The sequence below is a fragment of the Corylus avellana genome, chromosome 4, assembly GCF_965113065.1.
Source record: "Corylus avellana chromosome 4, dhCorAvel1.hap1.2, whole genome shotgun sequence".
Lineage (NCBI taxonomy): Eukaryota > Viridiplantae > Streptophyta > Magnoliopsida > Fagales > Betulaceae > Corylus > Corylus avellana.
The window spans coordinates 5,208,662-5,231,642 of record NC_142493.1 but is presented as its reverse complement, the minus strand read 5'-3'; the positions used below and the strand labels follow the sequence as shown (position 1 = coordinate 5,231,642).

Sequence of the window (22,981 nt, the reverse complement as noted above, 5' to 3'; positions counted from 1 at the left end):
GTTTTGATGGACAAAAATATCCCTCAAATATAATTAATTGAATATTATTCAGTTCAAATGAACCGAAGATAATCCTAATTCATATTTGAAAAGTCATGGGGCTTTGAATAATTAGATACGCCAATAAATATACATGATTAGATTCTCGTCATCATGCTCATGTGATCCATGTGTCACATGCATTGTTTAGTTGATATGCGTAGAATAAAGAAGGGAAAAATACTCTTTACCCTCTCAAATTTTAGGACGATTTTCAATTCGACTTCCAATATTTCAATTTTTATAATACACCTTCTCAAACTTGCAAATTTTTTTCAATTTGACCAATGTTATCCAAAAATTTCCATATTGCCCCAATTTTTTTTTTAATTTTTTTAATTTGGATCGGGCCATTTTTGCACTCCCAATTTTTTTTTCTTTTTTTTTTTAATAAAAAAAAAAAAAAATTAGGGGCATTATAGGAATTTTGTGATAATATTGGTCAAATTGAAAAAAGATTTGCAAGTTTGGAGAGGTGCATTACAAAAATTGAAATATTGGAGGTCGAATTAAAAATCACCCCAAACTTAAGGGGTAAAGTATAATTTTCCTAATAAAGAAACTAAAACACAAGTAATGGTACAAAAAAATTAGACATAGTCAAGTTATATCATGAAAATTAAAAGGTACAAAAATAAATTGAAAAATAAGTTACATAATAGGCATAAAGTTTATTGATGTGAAAGATCAGCAAGTTAGTAAAACAACTTCAATCCTAAATCACTCAAATTTCAACACATTGTTGCCATTTTTCACAAAAATTCTAATTGATTTGCATGTTTCAATTTCACAAAAAGGCTTATTTAATTATTAATTAACTTATTTCCCCCCCCCCCCCCCCCCCCCAAAAAAAATAGTAGCCATTTTTAAATTGAGTAAATTATATTAAGCTAATTATAGATGATAACATTGTGAGAGAATATAATATAAAATAATGCATACAGTCCATATTATTTTGATAAAAAAATATTTAAAATAAGTAGGTTAAAAGACCATTAGGAATTTAGGCATATGCAATTAGGGCTGTTAAGTGAGCGAAGCGTCTCGCGAGCAAGCTCAGGCTCGGCTCGTGCTCGACTCGAATATTAAATGAAGCACTTCATGAATACAAATCATGACTCGAATATTAAACGAAGCAAGCTCGGCTCGACTCGGCTAAGCTCGTGAATAGCTCGTATAAGCTCGTATATATATATATATATATATATATATATATATATATATATATAAACTAAGTAATACATAATTAATTATAAATCTCATAATTATTAAAACCTTAAAATTGTATTTATATTTAAACGTTAGAGAATGAAGAATTCTAGACCCTTCGTGATCAAAGAGAGAGAGAGCAATAATTAAAAAGACCTCGATTCAATTAGAGCAGACTCAAAAGAAAGGAAGAAGAATCAAGCAGAAACTATTGAGGGAGATTGCGAAATGCATAAACTATTGAAGAATCAAACAGACCCAAACACTATCACTACCTGTCTGGTGAGCGAGAGTGAGAGAGTGGGAAATGAGAGTTCAGGTGGAAGATCCGTTATGACTGGTGAGGGGGATTGAGAGAGAGACGTTAAAAAAGTATTTTTTTGTAAGGAGCGTTGTCTCAATGCAGTCTGAATGCAACCTGTTAACTTGTCCCACATTGTTAAGAAAACATCAATCTCCAAGTTTGCTTATCTATAAAATGATGCATATCCTCTCTCTTTGAAACCAAATGCCTTGCTGTATTGACTCAGGCTCCATACTCGACTAGCTAGGCTAAGCAAATACTCATATGCAAACTAACTTTTTAAGCCGTTTAAGAGTACTTGAAGTTAAAAAAAATTTTAAAACAAAAATATTAAATATAAGAGCCAGCTCGCGAGCTGGCTCGGCTCGACTTATTATTAGCTCGAGCTCGATTTTTTGGGCTCGCCCTTGAGCTCGACTCGAGCTCGAGCTTGAGTAAAATTTAAACGAGTCAAGCCTGAACAAGGAAAGCTCGCTCAAGCTCGGCTCGTTTACACCCCTATATGCAATAGGCCTGATCATAGTAGAAATTAACACACAAACAAAAAAAAAAAAAAAATTTAATAATAACCATAACAAGACAAAGAATAATACAAACAAATTGGGTAAGGTTTTTGTTTTTGTTTTTTAGTGAACCAAGGATTCTAATTGATTGATGATGTTACTGATTGGTTGATGACCATGACCATGATCAACAATGAAGTTAGGGTTTATTCCAAATGGAACCTTTATTCGCTCATTTCCTCCCACCATTTCATCAGTTATTCCCCACTTCACTCCACTTCTTAGTCCTTCAGTCTCCAAGAATCCCACTGCCTCAGGTCTCTCTCTCTCTCTCCCTCTCTCTCTCTCTGTGAGTGTGTGTTTGTTTTATTGTTTGTAAAGTTGAATTATTTGTGTTATATGGGTGTTTAGTGGTGTGATAATTCTTCCTAGTTCTTACCCAAAAAGAGTTTTTTTTTTTTTTTTGGTTTTGTCATTTCTGAAGATCATTTGCAATGTGTTGTGTGTAGATATCCTTATTATGTGTGTGTTTTGGTTGTGTAATCACAGAATTTCCTGCAAAGATTCCAAATTTTCCTCAATTTTCTTCTATTAGTAATAATTTCTTTGCTTAATTAATCTATACCTTTCAGAGGATTATTTATTATGTGTTGTGTGTGTGTGTGTGTATATATATTTAATATGTGCGTGTTTGTATAGGCACTGCGATTTTGAAAATTTATATTTTCAAATGGGTTTGCTGAAATTGCTAGAGTTTATTGGGGCTGTGCAGGAAGAAAGAATTTAGTGCTACGTGCGCTGAATTTTGGATACAAGGGTGAGAAACAGCTAATAGGCTTGATGGAGTCTGAAAAGGAAGATGTGGGATTAAACAGGAATCTCTATCCAAATATTGAGCCCTATAGTACTGGTTTTTTGAAGGTTTCTGACGTTCACACAATCTACTGGGAGCAGTCGGGAAACCCGAAAGGGCATGTGAGTGGATCTTTATCTAATTTAGACTGTTACTTGTTTGTTAACAATTAGCTTATACATAGTCATTAATACAATATTTATAATCCATATATCTACTAATAGTTCATCAAATATGTTATTTTCATAATTTGTAGATTAGGACGTCTGTTGTGTGTTCAAATTGTTGTGATGAATTTCAACAGAGAATGCCAGTTGGCGTGCTGATAGGTCTGTTGAGTGTCATACCAGAAGACCTTTGGGTGAAAAGGTTAGGGAAGGACTATATTTGGCCTTTCAAGCCACCAAAAGTTGACAAATCTGTTTCCATGAGTTCAATCTATGACAGCAGTCAGCATAGATGTGATTGTGAATTTTTTACATTAACTGTTAGCATTCTATTAGAAGATGATTCACAAAATGAAATGAAGTTTAGATACTATGGTCCTTAACACGCATGGACACAAAGTATTGTTTCAAAGAGTTTCAATGTCTATGTTTTCTCTCTCTCTCTATTTCCATGCTGATTTTTGTTTTTGTTTTTTTTGTTTTTTTAATTTATTATTTTATAAATTGACTTATCAAAAGAAGAACCTTATCTTGCAGCCAGTTGTGTTTCTACATGGGGGTCCAGGAGGAGGAACCACACCGAGCAATCGAAGATTCTTTGATCCTGATTTTTACCGCATTATTCTATTTGATCAGGTTATTTTGTGAATGTTTTGCTAAATTATTAGCTAGATTGCATTTGTTTGTTTGTTTTTGTTTTTTTTTTTTTTTTTTTTAAATCAGGAAATATTTCCTTTCTTTCAGCGAGGTGCAGGAAAAAGTACACCCCATGCTTGTTTGGTAGAAAACACGACATGGGACCTCATTGATGATATTGAAAAGTTAAGAGAACACTTGGAAATTCCCGAATGGCAGGTGAATATTTCACATTTGGTTTTAACCTAAAACAAAATTTTGAATTCTTAGCGAATGGAACTTATCGGTAACTTTCTTTTTTTTTGTAATTATGCAGGTGTTTGGAGGGTCATGGGGAAGTACACTTGCTCTTGCGTACAGCCAATCACACCCTGAGAAGGTGTGTAACTTTGTTTTTTTGAATATTATTTATTTCATTGAACACCCTGTCCCTGGAAAATGTTGTCTGTAATTAAGAAATTTCTTATTTGGTACACTTTCTGACAGTCTCTGTGATTTTCTTTATAAGGTAACTGGCATGGTCCTTAGAGGAATCTTTCTTTTGCGAAGGAAAGAAATTGATTGGTTTTATGAGGGTGGTGCTGCTGCCATATACCCTGATGGTATGTTGCATACAATTTCTTTGCTAGTCTACTGGATCATTTATTGCATATGTGTGGCATAAGCAATATAATATGCCTTTCAGATTGATGCTGGAAAGTATTTAAGAGCATTAGGTTTCAGTCTCAATTTCACTTATTCAAAATTAATAATGTCATTAACAAATCTATAGAAGTACTTTCATAAATTGGAAAACCCGTCAACATTAGTGATGATCGTTTCACTTTTGTTCGGTCATTCTTTGAACATTCCAAGAGTTTTATGTTTGTCGCACTTTCCAATTATAGGATAATACTTAACGTTGTATGCAGTCTTGAAGCCTTACTAATTATATTTTCTAAGTGATGATGCAAGACAAGGAGGTTTTAATATGCTTAGGGACTCTACTGCATAGCTTCATGAAAACCAAATATATGTTCTTGTGGGTGGGGGAGGTGTTCATTTCATAATGCGTTGATTTGATGTTTTGCCCTGCTGATAAAGTAATGAGAAGTTTTCTAAGTGGTTGAATGCTTTTGTATATCCTCACAATGTACAGCTTGGGAGCCATTTAGAGATCTCATTCCAGAAAATGAGAGGGGAAGCTTCGTTGATGCCTACAAGAAGAGATTAAACTCTGATGATATGGAAACACAAGTAAGAGTTTCTTCTGTTTGTGGATATATGCCATCCTTCGGTTGCATGGTTGTTGAACTCTATCTTTAAAATTGTATTTGCAATGAGATCTTTCTTCTCTCTCTCAGACCTCATGTATCAACAAGTATATTGGTTTTGCTATTAAAATGAAAATTTCAAAATTATTATCTAAAATTACAATAGAGGCAGGTCCTGCCAATCAGGTGTAGCATGGTTGGCCAGGTGGAATTTTGTATGTGTTATTGTTGTGTCTATTGAGATCTTTACGTTTTCCATTTACAAAATCTCTCATTTTCCTTATTTAATTATGTGTGTGTGTGTGTGTGTGTGTGTGTGTGTGCGGATAGTGGTTTTATCCACATTCGCATATGCGGATATCCACATCCGTATATGCGGATAGTGGTTTTATCCACATTCGCATATGCGGATAGTAGATATGTGTGGATTTCAGCATCCGTATATGCGGATAGTAGATATGTGTGGATTTCAGCATCCGTATATGCGGATAGTGGTTTTATCCACATTCGCATATGCGGATAGTAGATATGTGTGGATTTCGGATCGCGCACGTGTGTGTGTGCGGATAGTGGTTTTTGCTGACTGCGTCCACATTCGCATATGTGGATGGTAGATATGTGCGGATTTCGGATCGCGCGTGTTTGCGGATAGTGGTTTTTGCTAACCGCATCCATATTCGCATGTGCGGATAGTAGATATGTGCGGATTTCGGATCGTGTGTGTGTGTGTGTGTTAGGGAATTAACCGCATCCGTATATGCGGATAGTGGTTTTTGCTAACCGCATCCACATTCGCATATGCGGATAGTAGATATGTGTGGATTTCGGATCGTGTGTGTATGTGTGTGTGTTAGGGAATTAACCGCATCTGTATATGCGGATAGTGGTTTTTGCTAACCGCATCCACATTCGCATATGCAGATAGTAGATATGTGCGGATTTCGGATCCCAACGGTTATTATCTGCCCATATTTTCACCCCTAGCTAAAACTCAAGATCATGCCATTGCATATAAGTGAACTGAACTCCCAAACAAATTGTTCAAACGAAAAATGTTTTTAACCCAAGGCTCCTTGTGGCTTGTCTTAGATATCGCATCTAGGCCTCACATGATAAAAGCTCAAAACTCCACCAAAACCAAAAATTAAACTAATATCTACGTTTATATGAGTACTTGAAGGTCCTTGTCTGATGGAAAAAAATTAAAAAGGATCATTCAAGGCTTGTGTTAATGATGTTAGATAAGACGTGTTATCATAACATCTTGAAAACTCTCCCCCGTGCAAATTTTTCAAATAATATTGTTAATAGAGTTGAACTGTTCCCAAAAGCAACATCTTACATTTTAGGGGAAACTTCACTTATCCCCCTTGAATTATCACCCCCTTTTCAATGTCTCTCATAAAGTTCAAAACCTCTCAATTTAATGTATCAAACTTTTAATTTTTTTCAATGTCCCCCTTCCGTTAGGATTTTCCGTTAAATCTCAACAAAATTTCCAAATTACCCCATTTTTTTATAGAAAAAATATTTAAATTTTTTTTGCAAAGATTGAGGCATGGGTATTTTTGCAAATACAGATAAATTCGGGCCAACACCTTAATCTTTGCAATTTTTTTCTTCTTTTTTCCTAAAACAAATGGGGGTATTTTGGAAAAAGTTAACAGAAAAGTTATCGGAGGGGTGAGATTGCAAACAATTAAAAGATGGATACACCAAATTGAGAGAAATTGAACTTTAGGGGAGACATTGCAAAAGTAATGACAATTCATGGGGATTAAGTGAAGTTTCCCCTACATTTCATTTATGTAGGTACACAGCCACATCTCTGTAAACATGGTACCGTTATTTATGTGCAGCATTCTTAGTGTAACTGCCTTGAACTGTTCCTGGTTTAAGTATCCATTGGCCCAAATGCTGTCAAAGTGTGTGCATTTCCTGTTGAGTAAAAATGACCTCCCATGCATTACCTTTTGACTTAATTGCTTATGACTCTGTAGTGATTGTTATATTTGAAAAATTATTTCGTTTTCTTTATTCTCTCCCAATCTCTTAGTATGCAGCTGCGAGAGCTTGGACCAAATGGGAAATGGAGACGGCTCATCTTCTCCCAAATGAAGAGAACATCAAGAAAGGCGATGATGATGTTTTCTCATTGGTAAGTTGATTCAGTGAGGAATATTGTGGTTTTCTAATAGAAACATTAAGCGTTTTCCTATCAGAAAAAAATCCATTTAACTCTCTTTTTGTTTATTCCATGAGCAGCCTGTTCTAATCAAACACCTGTTTCCTTTTATATAACCTCTATGTATGATATGATACTGGTTGCTGTAGGCCTGTGACAAGATAAAAGTAAAACCACTCATAATATTCAATATATTGAAATTACTGAATCTCTGTGTTTTTTTTTTCTCATGCAAATACTACAAAAGTGCAGCTTATAAGTTCTGACAGGAGATGTGAGGGGTATTTAACAGGGTTTCCTGAATTTGATATGGTCCGAAGTGTCAAGACATTTGAATTGTCTGTAGGATTTACAGTTGACGAAGTTATTACATTGTTTCCAATGGCTATTGTTCTATCATTGATTAGAAAACACCAGCTTGCTGTTCTCACTTTCTAGAATTCTCTCCCTTTTTGTGCTACTTTTCATCTTCTCAGGAGTAACTTTAACACAGTATTCACTGTAATAGCTGCACAATGTAAATTCGTGTTTAGATGTCACTATTTCTTGAGGACTTTTCTCTTTGTGATTTTCTTTTAATTTTTACTTCTTTCTAATTCTGTTTACTTTTCATTGCCAAAAATTACAGTGGCCAGTTTGGTTGATAAATCTTAATTGCTTGGTTGGGAGGCCAGGTTCTTTTGGTGCATGCATGATGCATAACCCCCAGAAAGCACAGCTTGATTGTCGCTTGAATGGTGGCTCTCAAGTGGTGCTACTTGAGAGCACCACTAGACCACTGCTCAACAGGCGCTCAAGTGGTGCACCTCCAGGAAGCTTTGCTTGAGCTCCTGCTTAAGTGGTTCTTGTCAGCTGGGCATATAAGGAAAGGAATTTCACATGGCCACAGGATCCCACTCGATTTCTATCCAAATTCTGATTTAATTTTGGCATTGTTAAAATTAAAACTGTGTGCGGTGTAACAAAAAGGAACTGAGTGAAAACTTCAACCGTATTATGACCAAAACTGAAACTCCTGTACAGCACCTCAGAGTATATTACAAATTTTTAAAACTTCAAAATATACGATAATCATCCAAATGGTGAAAACCCAACAAAGATGGCGAGTCCTGATCTAATACGGAAGTTAACAATGCTGAAATTAAATCAGAATTTGGATAGAAATTGAGTGGGATCCTGTGGCCATGTGAAATTCCTTTCCTTATATGCCCAGCTTCTGAGAACCACTCGAGTTGGAGCTCAAGCAGAGCTTCCTGGAGCTGCACCACTAGAGCGCCTGTCAATGGCGGTCGAGCGGTGCTCTCGGGTAGCACCACTAGAGCGCTCATCGAGTGAGTAATGCTCTCTTGTAGCACCTGTTTAGAGCCACCGCTCGTTGAACTGTGATTGAGCGGTGCTCTCTAGGGGTTCTGCATCAATCCAGTTATGAAATGGATTAGGTTTTTGCATAGATGTCCTTATTAGAGTTATGAGGGAAATGCTAACTCCGAACAACACTGGTTTGGAAGTGAGTGAGCACATGTGTCATTGTGGCCGTATTTGTTGGTAAAAGATCTTAAAGATTTTAAGAAGCAAACAATAAATCATCACAATGCAATATTCAGTTTGATAGTCAAAGGGATACAAAAATTGGGTTATGGATTCCAGGTTTTAGAGAGGGATAAGTACAGAAATGTCAAGGTTTGTTAGTCAGAAGAACAGAAAGCTATGCATTTTAGTGGAGAAAAGGAAAATGAAAATCATAAACATTTTTAGGTCGAAACAGTTTAGAAACGGCTTGATTAAGGACACCCAAATATAGCTGCAACTATATGGCATAGCTTTGCGGGAAACATTTCATTACTAAAAGCATTTCATTATTATTATTTTTTTTTGGTATTATGGAAATAATGATTCTCTTTGTCTATGGCAATAATGATTCTCTTTGTCTATAAATATTTTCTTTTTAAAGCAACACTTAGGGACGACAAAACTTAGTTTCATACTGTTGAGATTCTGTTACATTTGTTTTTTGGGATTTTCAATTTACGATCAGACAGATCCATGCTATTTTCATTTGATTGGATATCTTCTGAGCTGTGGATATTTGAATGATTGAAATTTTCTTCTATTAATGACATTTATTTTTGGGCTTTATGCAGGCATTCGCAAGAATTGAAAATCATTACTTTGTGAACCAGGGATTCTTTCCTACAGATTCATTCCTTTTGGATAATGTTGACAAGATAAGGCATATTAGCACTACTATTGTACAGGTAAATGTTTCTGTTGTCACCATATACATTCTGGTCATGCTTTTTGGAAACTATTGAAGCATAATATACTGAGACAGGTGATACATGCATAATGTTTACCGACGTAATGTCAAATGATGAATCATTAAAATAAAGGCCTTCGGGAGTGGATGGAGATCCAATGCAATTGACAACCCATATTGTTTGTAATATGGACAAACAATTGTGAGAGGGCCCTTTGTGGGACCTACCTGCTCGGGTAGGTATTCAGGCAGCCCGAGACATATTCGGACCAATAGGCCCCATAAGGGAGCCCCTCATATGCAAATGAGAAGCGTTGCAGTAAACCATTTTATGCCTTATGAAGGTTATTTTTTTTGGTTAACTGAAAATATTTTCAAGTTGAATAATATTTTATGTCAGTCCAAACACTGAAAAATAGGAAAAACCTTTTCCAGAAAATATTTTACGCTGAAACAAATGGAGTCTTAAATAACAAATAGGTTCTATAAGAGTGTCTGGGAATTGGGGACAACTTGCATGCTTTTTGACATCAAGAGCAAGTAGTCAATTATGAGGACATCAGGTTAACAAATCTCTAAACTCCAACTAATTGGACCTGCTAGAGAGACCAGTGTGTTATGACTTGGTATTAAAAGCAGAACTCTAATTTTTGAATACTTAAAATGCAGATTTATATTCTAGTGCGTGAGTTACTTACCAATAAAAAAAAAACATTTATATAGTTTATATGATCCAATTCATCATTGATATACATAAAAACCCACAACACATATGTTACCTCATTTTCTGACAGGTAAGATTTAAACATGAGACCAAGCCCAATTATACCTCACTCTTTGCCACCTCAGCCACAGCATCACTAAAATCTGATTTTTTATTCTTTTTCAAGTAACAGTGGACCATATTTTTTAGGGTTACCTTCCAATTCCTAAAACCTCCTTCTACAGGTTCACCTACGACCTCCCTCTTTTAAAGAGAAGTATCACCTGGCTGTAGGGCCAGTGGGAATTCGTCCTGCTGGTATGCTGCCTCTGCCTCTGATGATTTTTTTTTTTTTTGACATCCTTAGTCAAGTGGTCATGTTGTCAAAGTTTAGATGTTTACTTATTTGTGACATCTTTCGAGGTGTAAAGAGTGCTCCAAGTATTGTTGATATTGCGTTGCAGCAAAATGACTCTCACATGTGGGTAGTCATTCTCACATGTGGGTAGTCATTAGGTATGCCCCTTGAAGGTTCAGTCGAAATCAAAGTTTGATGCCCAAATCAAAAAACTTTTTGTCTTTGACTTTGCAGGGAAGATATGATATGTGCTGTCCTATGATGTCAGCATGGGATCTTCATAAAGCATGGCCAGAGGCAGATTTTAAGGTAAGAGAAGTGCTCTAGACCATTTATCTTGCTTGTTGCAAAGTATATTTGTCTTTGATCGTTATTCGCTTTCTACATTTTAAAGAAATAGGGTAGAATTAGTGTCAATCTGGATGAGCAGTCGGTGCAGGTGGGCCGCCCTGGCTTGTCAACTAATTTTTAAAATTTTAAAGATAGGGGGGACTTGCCTTGCACATTTTGTATAATGGTGCTCCTTCATTTGCCATAGAGATTCTTGTGTTATTCATTATGCTGTTTCAAATGGTGCAGTTGCAGAATAGGAACACAACGTACCAAAGTGCGGTCCATTAAACCCTAGTGTTAGTATGTATAAACGAGAATGAGATTGCAGGAAGAGACATCATAGCCTTGAACTAAGGCCATGGTTCTATATAAACTAAGAAAACAGAAAATTATGCTTGATTGCAATTCCTTAGTTTTTTAACAATTTACCTTTTCTTTTTGCCTTTTAACTTTTTACAAAGTATCATTTTCCTCTCAATATTCCAAGTATGAAAACATTGAAAAGCTGGGCAGAACCATTTAGAGTTCAGCATTTGCAGATACCTGATTAACTCAAAGAATGAAGCTGCTGTTATTTCATGTTAACAGACAGTTATTTGCAGTCAATATTTCATATATCCTTTAAGTTCTGGTTTCATTTCTTATATATAAACAAACTACTTAATAATGCCCCTTTTTACAGGTTGTTCCAGATGCTGGACATTCTGCTAACGAACCTGGAATAGCTGCAGAACTTGTGGCTGCAAACGAGAAGCTGAAAAACATCATCAAAAAGTATGTGGACTAAGCCCTGCACACAAGATGAGAAGATGAGAAACGAGCTTCCTGTTGAGCAGGCCATTGTCACTTTGGCTAATAATTAATGTATGTTGAGTTTATTGCGTTTTGATCAAGACAGTTTATTGCTCTGCATTGGCACTGCCCAATCTTTCACTGGGAACAAGACATTGCTTGTCAACATAATATTAATGGGAGGGATGGTTTATGAACATGTTACCTTTTGTATTATATCTTGAAACTTGCAATCTATTGTCTTCTATGCGTTGCAGGAATGTACAATGCAATAACTTTTTTCATTTTTTTTTGTTTTTTTTTGGAAATTATCTCTTATATGAGTAGCCGAGGTAAGAACCAAGCATGCTTATTTGACTGATGGGTTTGTGGTGATTTCTATGATAATACATAAAGCCCCAGCCCATACATGGAATGTAATCTGTCGCCGTTTCGCAATTCTGTATTTCGAAATAGGGCTTGATTCTTGAGGTAGTTGTTCTAAATATGGTTTTGGAATTGCTTTCAACGCATTCAATTCCCCCAGTTGCTTAGATTTAATAGAATCTGCCAAAGAAAGGTTATCTTGGAATTTGAATTGGTTAAAGAATAAACCGAGGAATAGGATCTTCAGTTCATTTAAATTGAATAATATTTTATTTTTTGAATAATATTTTTGTCTTTTTATTTTTTGAGGGAACAAAAATACTCTTCTAATATAACTAATTGGATATTATCTAGTTCAATGGAGATGATCCTAATTTGACAGGCCGTTCATGTGTGGTGTAATAAACCAGGATGCTCTACATTTGGAAATTCTTGTTATTATTACTCTCGCCCTCTCCTCTTTTGGCAGGGGACCTCTCTTACAGGTTTTGTACAATTTCTCCTTTTACTCTCTTTGGGCAGGGAAATTATAGGGGATTTGTGTCTTGGAGTTGGAGCGTTACAACCAATATTGTTTTCAATCATTTACCTATTCACTCGGACGATAAAAGTGGTGACTAAGTTCTTCAAATATTCCCGTCATAATCGATAAAAGAAAAAAATATTGAGTTAAAAGACCTATTGATAGAGAAAGGAAGTGCATAAATAAACATAAATACAGGCATAGAAAAAATAATCAATTACATTGCTTCTCTCTTTTTAAATAATCAAAACAAATCGGTTTCTAATCTCAAATGTTACAACATACACACATGCTTGAAGGAAATTACCAATTCCCAAAAGCTGAAGATAGTTGAAGAAAAGCCTGAAATTTAAACAGGAAAAGTACAATTCAATGACATTATTGAACAAGAAGAAGATATCATACACTCAACAAGGTCATCTAGGCTTGTTGTTTCCTTGTGCAGCTCTTCGGTACATGGATGCTATGAAAAATGGGCTCCTTTGGAATGGTTGCAGGCCTTCTTCCCCGTGACAACGACCTGGAAGCAGTACGAGTGGAAGCTTTAGTTCCTGGGGCAGCATTTTGAGATGGCTTTGCCACATTCTTGGGTGTTAAAAACTTTGATGAGGTTTCGTTAATGACACTGAGTTGACGAGGTGTCATGAGGGAAACAGTTTCCTTTCTACTCGACATAGCTCTGCAAGAGGATCATCCAGCTAAATCAATTTAGTTCATATATCTTTGAGTAATGTTATTTAGTAAACTAATATATGATTGCCATACAACTTGATGTGACAGTAAAAATCAACTCTTAGATCAATACTTGTAGGCTGATTTTCACTGTCAGTTGATTCCAATTGTATAACAGTTTACTAAATAACATTACTTTATATCTTTGGTGATCGAGAGCTGAATATTTGATAAAAGGATTAGTACTTACCCACTAGGCCTCACAAGTTTTTGTTGTATAATTGGTGATTTAATCTTTTTCAAGCTGTTCTGTAGTTTTTGAGCTGCTTTCTCACGTTCCATTGGTGAAGTCACAAGATGGGGTTTCTGGTGTGAAGAAATGGCACGTCTACATGGAGTCATAGGTGATAATTTACGGTCCACTTCTCCTTTTGAATGCTTCAAGCAAGTACTTCCAATCCTTACCTGGATATTGTCATGGCAGGTTTTTAGCATAATCTCTTCATAGAAAAAGTTCAAACAGTAACAAGCAGGGCATAATTTTTCTTATTCTTTTCTCTCTTCATGTATTAGAGACTTACGGAATGATTCTCTGGTGTTCTTCTGTCCAGTTTCTTTTCACCACCTTCATGTATATCACAATCATTTTCACTTTTTCTACGGCATCTTTCATTCTTCTGTGATCAGGAAAAATGTATTAAATTATGGACCTCCATCTGATCCCCTGATGAAAAAAAAGAGTCAAGTTTAATAATTGTAACTTACTTGGATTACCTTCAGATGTTTTCTTTGTGATGTTTTCTCTGTTGTAATTTCTGACAGAGGTGTAAGGATTTTTTTCTCCAAGTTTGCTTCCTTAAGAATTCTTCTTTCCTAGAACAATATAATATAGTTGACATCAGATATGAAGGAAAAAACAAATTAAATGATTCTTTAAAGTATAATGGCCTGAAAAAGGTTTCACATACATCAGTTCTCAACCTAAAAGGCTTTGGATTTGTAGGCTTTGGTTTCCAATACTTCACCCCTTGAGAACCAGAGGCAGCAGGGATGGAACCCTCCTTTAATGTCTTGCCTATTACTCTGTTAACCTGCATCATTTTTTCAAGCATGGAAAATGAGACCAGATGAAGGGGTTTTATGGGAGTAGATGTCATAAAACAAATATAATGTTCTACTAAAGAAGCCACCTTTTTTGATATTTTAGAAATCTCTTTCTTCCCCAATATTAAATTTCCATGTTTACCATCATTGTGATTCTGTACCCTGTAACCACTTGACAAAAAATACATTAATAAATGAAGTGCAAGAAAATAAGAACATCAAGAAAATAAGAGATCATAAGTGCACAAGTCAAGACCTGTTATCATCTGATGCTAAAGCATTCTCCTTTTCATCATCATCTCTGGCTTCACTGCCATTTTCAGTGTCATCACAAGCCAAAATATTTTCCTTATCATCACTTTCCTTGACTTTAGGGATTTTCTCTTTCCCTGAACTTGATACTGTTTTATCCTCTCGATCACTTCCTTCACTAGTCCCTTCAGCCACTGAACTTTGAGCTTGGGATTTTGGATCTTCATTTTCTCCTGAATCCCTCTCTTCAGAACTTGATAGGGAGATAATGTCACCTCTTGATGCATCTGAGAAAACTTCAACTGAATGCTCACCTTGCTGCGATTTCACGGTTTCCAAACACTCTTCATGTGCATTTGCTTCACCGCTGCACCCTTCAAAAGAACCATTCCTTGATTTCTCCTCTATTTCCATGTCACTAGAATCATCATCCCCTTCATGAGGCACATGATCACAAGAGGGTTTTATGTCTTTGCCATTATTCTTTCTCTTCAAACATCTCGAAGATTTGGCTTCCTGGACGTTGCGGCTGCGAGAATTCAAGGCATCATAAACCCGGCTTTTAACCTCTCTCCCTCTTAATTGTTTTCTTGAAGCACCACCTATAGGCAATGATTTGTCATACCCCAATACATGCTTCTTTCCACCGGTGATCTCAAGCTTCTTCATTGCTTCACATATTGTTCTCACAGGCGTATTCAGTTCTGAACAAGTCTTTGTCTTTACTGCTTTCTTTGGTGAGTTGAAGGCTAAAGCCTTTGCTACCACTCTATTCTTGGGCACAGCAATAGTTGTTGCTTTCGGATTCCGAACACTTCTAAATGTGTTGGGATTTGAGAGGTGCTTTTTATTCCTTGGAGTGGTAAAAGCCTTAGACACATCAGAAGGCTGTTTTTTCTTTGAATCTGGGGTTGCTGCACTGGCCTTATGAACCACTTTTTGAGAAACTGAAGAAATTAGTGCTAATCTTGGTATTCTAGACCTCGAAGATTTTGGGGGAGCCGTAAGTGGGCATTTCACATTTCCACTAGCAAATAAAAAGTACAAAAATAAGATCATGAAAAGCTGAAGTTTATGGACAATGACTCAAAAGAAGAAGAGAAAGAAATTAGTGGCTTAGAGCTGTGCATATTTACCTTGCAGCTTTTCTATTTAGGGCTTTCCGAAGCCGTATATTGGGACTTCTTGCTGCCATAACCTGTATTTAAAAGCCATCAGCTCTAGCTTGATCCAACAGTACTCAAATCAATTTTCAGGAACAATAAAAACCACCACTAACCCGAAGAACAAAATCTTTGTAGATTGCTTCGGAATCTATTTCTTCTTCATGTTTCTGATCACATCCTGAGGCACAATTATACACAAATATATAAGGAAAGTCAAGTGACTTGCTTTGCAAATTGGAAAACAATTTATAGTAAAGAGTAACTCCTGAAGACTACTAAAGGCTAGTCAATACACAATGAGCTCAAAAGTCAGTTCAAATTCCAACAAGAAAATAAACACTTATGCATTAAAAGGGGTGAGATTTCAACATTCTCCATTTATCAACTAGTTCGAATCTCCCTCCTTTTCTTGTGTGGATGTGTTTTTTTTTTTTAAAAAAACTAGATCCAAACTCTCATTTGATAGCTAAGGCTCAATATATGAAATATTTAACTGAAACAAAGGTGAATGGTGGAGTCAAGATTCTAACTCTGGAGTCCGGACCTATGCTCTGACATCACATTAAATCACAACTTATTTCAAAAGTTTAAGCCGATAAGAAAGAGAGACTTAATCATTTAAATTATATTCTAACACCAATTTGGATTTTTCATTTTCTTAAGAATTTTGAGACCCAATACCTCAAACTCATTTTCCTACTCTTTCTTCTCACTTTACAGTCCGAAACAGGGCACATAGTGAAAGGGGTATCAAATTTTGACCCAAAAAAAGAAAATACATGCATTCTAAACAGCACCATCACCATGCTAATCTAACATAAGCAATCAAGAAATTTATATATAAAAATGAGCTAAATGAGGGAAATTTTGAACTAATTGAAGAACTCTTTTACAAAAACAAATTAGTGACGAAAAAGCAGAAATGCCGTTGAAATGAAGAATAGGGTCTCCGACTGAAAAGCGAGAGGAACTCACCGACACGTAAACAGAACCAGTAGCGGTCGTCGGGGCAGTACTGATCGGGTACGGTGAAGTCCACGAACTTGGGCGCTTCGATCTCCTCGTAGAACTCGTCCCCTTGTTTTCCGCCGTCGATCTGCATTTCTTGCGGTTCCTCCATTTCACGGAGAAAGAGAGAGAGAGAGAGGAAGGATTAGAGAACCAAGGAGAAGAGGGAGCGTGTTTGAGTGGCACTGGTTTTTTTTGGTTTTGGGATTTGGAGATGGAGGAGAAAATTTTTAAATTTTGTTGTGAAACTAGCCGTTGGGGAAAAGGGTTCTGAGATTCGGACAGGTTGGTAAGAGAAACGGCATGTAACAGATCTGGACCCCTCGTTCCAAGTGAAATACGATTGGGCAATGGGGATCAAAGTGGGTCTCACGATTAATGCCACGTATTCCTCACGTATCTCATTTTTATATCACTATATTGATGTAACGGTGTTCAGATAATTTTTTATTTAAAAATAAATAAAGATGAGATCAGATGAAAATTTAGAATTACTCGAATCTCACACCATTAACACTCTTTGAATAAACGCAATTCAGACAAGAAATGAGAGCAGGGATCGTCAAATTACGAAATTTAAGCTATTCCTTGCATTGAACTGCTTGAAAAATGCCCATTATTAAAGATGTGACATGTTACTGAAACAACTAAAAAGAATTTTCATTCTAAAAGTCTTATTCTTTATTTTTGAAGAGACACTTCTTCTTTATAAAATCAAGAGAAATTTTGGCTCAAAACTTTTCTACAACATAGAAAGCAAAAACATAATAGAACTATACTCAATTTTCATCGGCAATATGCCATATTTTTAATAGGTGACATTTTTCAAGTTGTTCAATGCAAGGAATTTCATGAATTCGTAATTTGAGAATTTACAATTTATTTAAACTTGTTAAGAGATCCTGATTTGTGTGGAGGACCTATGTCGCGAATAGGTGAGCTATGCACTTAAGAGCACCCTGCACCGCCCTCTAGCATAAAATTTAAGAGAATCTCATAGAATTATCTGTTGTTTATGTACTTGTGAGTCGTGAGGTGTATGTCCCACATTAAGAAAATATAAAGGAAAATAGTACTTAATATACTTAAGTAAACCTAAACTCATTAACTTAGACTTTTGAGCTATTTTGGGCTAGAATTGATGTCCTAGTATGTATATTAATTTACTCGTTTGACTCCCTTAGTGTCTATATTCCCAACAATTAGTATTAGAGCCCATGATTAGCTTTTGCTGTTGCTAATACAAATGTCTTAGTTTGATATGTTTGGTTTGACTCCGGTAAAAAGAGTGTCACTTCTCTTGGGATACGCATGACACTCTTATGTGAGAGAAAGTTGGGTCAATGTGAGTTAGACTTACAAGTGAGTGGAAAACTTGTTGTATATGCAGTTGTAAGGTTTGTGTCCAATACTGAGAAAGTATAAAAAAAAAGAATACATGGTAAGTCTCTTCCACATTGACTCAAGTTCCCCTCACACGAAAGTGTTATGCATACTCCAAGAAAAACAACATTCTTTTTGCTCGAGTCAAACCAAACGCTATCAACAGGAACGAAAGCTAACCATGAGTTATGGTACCAATTGTTAAGGGGGAAACACCTAGGGAAGTCTTTTAGTGAGCCATAATATAGCATGTTGAAATATCATTTAACCCAAAAGCTTAAGTTTATAGATTTAGGCTCAACTATGCTATATATGCCACACACACTTCTTACATCTTAGCAATGTGAGACATAAATCTTACAAGTGCGCTCATAACAATCTCCTCCTCACTTGTGAGTCTCTTCCACATTGACTTAAACTCTCCCATGCGTGAGAAAATAAATCAATTACACATGACACAAAAGATTAAGTGGTTCGGCTTAACAAGCTTACATTCACTGGCGGAGATGACCTAGATAAAATTAACTAGCAAAAAATAAAGTACAAAGAGTAGTAAAGAAAAAATCATTCAAAGCCCAAAATTTCAATACATCTAAATTTCTCACTCTCACACAAAAGAGAAAAAGAACAAAAAAAAAAAAAGAAATCAACAAGAGAGAAAACTTCACGGCACAACAAAGTGAGAAAACATTAGTGAGATGACACAACTCTAGCTCTTCGTTCTACTCTGATGCTGCCGTGGTTTACACAAGTTTTCCTCCACCTTGCCGCGTTGCAAAGTCTTCCTTTTTGTAAGGCATTAAGTCGGTCAAATAGCAAACTCCAAAATCAACTTAGAAAAGATGGTGCTGAAAAGAATTTCAAAATACAATGAAATTAGGAAGCAGCTGAGCCCCACTACTAGACTTGTAATTCAAGTCATACCACAACATTCTCAATCCACTTTTACTACTTGTAGATTTCAAATTAACTTTTATGTTGGTTTGGGAGAGAACGTATGATTTGGGCATTGGAAAAGTTGACTGAAAGAGCTGTTTAGTGTCAATCATTTTATCATTATTGGGCAGGGAGCTAGGATTGTAAATGAAATGAGTTGTGTTGTTCATAAACAAATCAAGAAGTGAAAAGAAAGAATCTGGTTTAGATTATATCTAACAAATTTAATGGTATATATATATATATATATTATCACATGGTGAACACTTTGTCAAGTCATTTAAAAACTTTAAATGTTATATACATTGTTAGATGCAACACAACAAATTCTTGACCATAAAATAGATCATCTTTATTTTACTTGAAATTGAAAGGATCCTATTAAACAACTATAACTCAACTCGTATAAACTCGTTTTAAGTTCTTTTTCTTTTGTTTTCATCAATGGTTATCTCAATCATTTTTTTTTATTTATTTAGGGAAAATTACAGTTTATCCTCTCAAAGTTGACAGCGTTTTTCAATTTAAACACCAAAGTTTTAATTTTTGTAATCCACCCCCACAAAGTTCCAATATTTTTCAATTCGACCAATATTATCCCAAAATTCCCATATTGCCCCTATTTTTTTTTTTTTTTTTTAATTTTTTATGAAAAAAAAACAAATTTGGGGGTACAAAAATGGTTAGATGGCCAAAGGGTTGGCTACGGCCACCCTGAATTTTTTTTAAAATTTTTATAAAAAATAATAATAAAAAAAATTATGGGCAATATGGGAAGTTTTGGATACAATTGGTCAAATTGCAAAAATTTGGAACTTTGGGAGGGGTGGATTGTAAAAATTGAAATTTTGGTGTTCGAATTGAAAAACGCTGTCAACTTTGGGAGGTAAACTGTAATTTTCCCTTTTATTTAATAAAAAGAAACAACTTAGACTAACCAAAACGAGCTTAATAAACAAAGCATAAGCTATACTAAGGGTAGAAATCATTCGTTTTTTCAATGCGGATTCAACCGAAGACTATGAAGAAAGAATAATGCTATACATACTCTCATTTCTTCACACTCATATGGGACTTTTAAAACCACCCTAATATGCTTAAATTCTTCTAGTTTTGTGTTGGGTGGTCAAATGTGAAAGTAATTTGTTTTTGTTTGTTTAGCCACTTAGAGCATTCCCAGCAGCTATCCAACCATTTTCCCTATATTTAAGGATCCAAACTACTTTTTGCTTCTTTATCTACAAAAACTCCACAATAGCTTCCCTTTACCATTCCCTACATCATTAAAATATTATTTTTATTTTCATTAAAATAATATTTTCTTTTATTCTATAAAAAATTTTCTTTTTCTTTTCATCTCTCTCATCTCCGTCTTCTTTCTCTCCCTGTCTTCTTCACTCTCTGTTTCCTTCTTTTCTTTCCCCCCATCCGCACCTCTTCCTTTCTCTATCTCACTCTCTGCCTCACTTTCCCCCAGCAGTTTCTTGCTCACGAAGACAGACAGGGGGAGAACAAGAGAAAGAGAGAGAGAGAGAGAGTGAGTGATGTAGAGAGAGCTGGGAGAGGGACGGAGAGAGATGGTGAGAGAGAGAAAGCTCAGCAGACGGCCACGGCGAAGCCGTGAGTGGCTGGACAGTGGCTTTTGGGCTCAGAATCATTCCTTAGGTAAAATTCTCCTTCCTTTAGTTATGGGTATTTGATTGTGATGGGGTTGATTCTCTGGGTAATCAATTGTGTTCTTGAGGATTTTTGATTGTCTTGAGTGGCTGGTTGGGTGTTGAGTTTCGGTTCTAATTGAGGTGTTCTTAGAATCTGTTTTGAGATGGTTTGGCCGAATGGATCTTGAGTTTCTTGAGTTTTGGTTGAGTTGCTGAGTTCTGGAACGATTTAAGTTCTTTGGGGAGGATTGATTTTGTGGATTTTATTTGTTGTTTAATTTTGGGTGTAAATCCTTTGAGTGACCGTGAGAGTGAAGATGGAGTATTGAAGATGGAGATTTGCATTGTGTCGAGATGAAATGCAGAAGAGGGCGGAGAAGAAGAACGGAGAAAAATACTGGGCGTGAAAAGATGTGAGAGGAGAGAGTTTTTTTAATGATTATAATAAGGCAAAGGATCGCTACAGTGGAACCCAATACATTGGGTTCTACTGTAGCATCTGATGGTTTAAGGAACCATATAGAGAATCTGCTGTGGGACGTTTTTTGTGATTTTTTGGGCATATTCCCTAAACGTAGGGAACAGACCCCCTTATAGGGAGTCTGCTGGGAATGCTCTTACCAGCAGCAACAGTTGCATAGGTTTGTTGAAGACAAACAGCAAACAATACTAGAATATTTAAATGAAGAAAAAGTTGACTATTTTTTTTTTCTTCTGAGTGCTCTTGATTCTTGACTGTTGACTGTTGACTATTGACCGCTGCGATTTTCATCCCTACTAGTAGAATATCATAGAATATCTAGAATGTATTATTTTTTAAAAAACATTTTATGTTAGAATATTTTATATATTTTTTATTCTATTATATTCGTAGGATTTATTTCATTTCTTACTTATTTTAAGATTTACTTGGTTTTTTTTTTTTAAAAAAAAAATTTATTTATTTATTTTATTATTATTATTATTATTTTTTATAGAGAAATGTTATACTTACCAAATATTTTGAAAAATATGTCACCATCTCACGAGAATGCGACGCATCATTTAGAAAGCAATTTTTTTAGAAAATTTTGGAAAATATAATAGCATTCCTCCTTTTTATAAATAGAGAATTTGTTATGAGAATTTGTAACTGAACATGTAATTTGCTTGTCAACCGGAAAAGAAGCTAGATCTTGCTTCTTATTCCAACCTATTTTTGCTAATCAAAATAATTAGCGGTAAGAAATCTGAGGTTCCTAGGTCTCCAAACACTAGGTTTGAGAATTAACTTTGCATGCCTTATTGCACCCCAAATGTGGGTTTAAATAGGATTATAATTTAGGTCAAATCTCCCTAGGATTTGTAAAAGTAATACTACCTAGACTAGGAGAATAAAAGAGAATCTCCTTACTTCACTTACATGGCAGTGGAGAAAATCTCCTTATTAGAATAGGACTAAAATACTACTATTAACCTATAGTGGAGTAAATCTTTTTATTGGAATGTGACTAAAATACTATGCTTGTAAGACATCTACGTTAAGACATCTTTTTATTAGAATTTACGGGTGGTTCGGTGTTAAGACATCTACGTTCACCGCTCGAAATACCTTTAAGGACTACATTGTGCTCATTAACTTCATTTATCTACAATACAAAGGTCCTTATTTATAGGTCAATGTCTAAATACAAGTATAGTAATAAAATCCCTTTGATTTGATTACAATCACAATATTTGATTACAATCAATTCATAAATAGAGAATATTTCAATATCAACCTAATTATGAAATATATATATATATATATTCTAACAGTGACGAAAAAGAATTTCAAAACACAATGAAATTAGGAAGACATCTGAGCCCCGCTACTAGACTTGTAATTCAAGTCATACCACAACATTCTCATTCCACTTTTACTACTTGTAGATTTCAAATTAACTTTTTTATGTTGGTTTGGGAGAGAACGTATGATTTGGGCATTGGAAAAGTTGACTGAAAGAGATGTTTTATCATTATTGGGCAGGGAGCTAGGGTTGTAAATGAAATGAGTTGTGTTGTTCATAAACGAATCAAGAAGTGAAAAGAAATAATCTGGTTTAGATTATATATATATCACATGCATGGTTAATACTTTGTCAAGTCATTCAAAATTTAACTGTTATACATATTGTTAGATGTAACACAATAAATTCTCGACCATAAAATAAATCATTTTTATTTTATTTGAAATTGAAATGATTCTATTAAACAATTCTGACTTAACTAGTAGAAACTCGTTTCAAGTTCTTTTTCTTTTGTTTTCATCAACAGTTATCCCAGTCAATTTTTTATTTTTT

The 22,981-nt window shown here is 35.2% G+C and overlaps 2 protein-coding genes across 3 annotated transcripts; one reads left to right on the top strand and one right to left on the bottom strand.

The window, feature by feature from the left end:
- Positions 1 to 2,223: 2,223 nt before the first annotated feature.
- Positions 2,224 to 11,852, top strand: PIP (proline iminopeptidase). The gene is made up of 11 exons (XM_059592215.2): positions 2,224 to 2,372; positions 2,828 to 3,030; positions 3,613 to 3,711; positions 3,820 to 3,930; positions 4,028 to 4,090; positions 4,220 to 4,313; positions 4,850 to 4,947; positions 7,021 to 7,122; positions 9,291 to 9,404; positions 10,702 to 10,776; positions 11,483 to 11,852. Exons 1-11 carry the CDS (start codon positions 2,249 to 2,251, stop codon positions 11,585 to 11,587), a joined length of 1,188 nt encoding a protein of 395 aa, XP_059448198.2. The 5' UTR covers positions 2,224 to 2,248; the 3' UTR covers positions 11,588 to 11,852.
- Positions 11,853 to 12,691: 839 nt separating this feature from the next.
- Positions 12,692 to 16,889, bottom strand: LOC132179171 (neurofilament heavy protein). 2 transcript variants are annotated; one of them, XM_059591823.2, is made up of 10 exons: positions 16,651 to 16,889; positions 15,789 to 15,853; positions 15,646 to 15,707; positions 14,514 to 15,536; positions 14,344 to 14,419; positions 14,122 to 14,244; positions 13,919 to 14,026; positions 13,735 to 13,830; positions 13,404 to 13,618; positions 12,692 to 13,160 (listed from the first exon to the last, which is right to left on the bottom strand). In XM_059591823.2, exons 1-10 carry the CDS (start codon positions 16,793 to 16,795, stop codon positions 12,902 to 12,904), a joined length of 2,172 nt encoding a protein of 723 aa, XP_059447806.2. In that variant the 5' UTR covers positions 16,796 to 16,889; the 3' UTR covers positions 12,692 to 12,901. The 2 variants fall into 2 exon arrangements, with proteins under 2 accessions (XP_059447806.2, XP_059447807.2); XM_059591824.2 differs by having other exon boundaries at positions 13,928 to 14,026.
- Positions 16,890 to 22,981: the final 6,092 nt, after the last annotated feature.

Bases quoted from the DNA above. Each gene is read 5' to 3' on its own strand.
- PIP (XM_059592215.2), top strand. From the start codon at position 2,249: ATGAAGTTAGGGTTTATTCCAAATGGAACCTTTATTCGCTCATTTCCT. The intron at 7,123-9,290 runs GTAAGTTGATTC...GGCTTTATGCAG, and splicing joins ATGATGATGTTTTCTCATTG to GCATTCGCAAGAATTGAAAA. The intron at 10,777-11,482 runs GTAAGAGAAGTG...CCCTTTTTACAG, and splicing joins GGCCAGAGGCAGATTTTAAG to GTTGTTCCAGATGCTGGACA.
- LOC132179171 (XM_059591823.2), bottom strand. From the start codon at position 16,795: ATGGAGGAACCGCAAGAAATGCAGATCGACGGCGGAAAACAAGGGGAC. The intron at 15,537-15,645 runs GTAAATATGCAC...TTTATTTGCTAG, and splicing joins CTAAATAGAAAAGCTGCAAG to TGGAAATGTGAAATGCCCAC. The intron at 13,161-13,403 runs GTAAGTACTAAT...ATCCTCTTGCAG, and splicing joins AAACTTGTGAGGCCTAGTGG to AGCTATGTCGAGTAGAAAGG.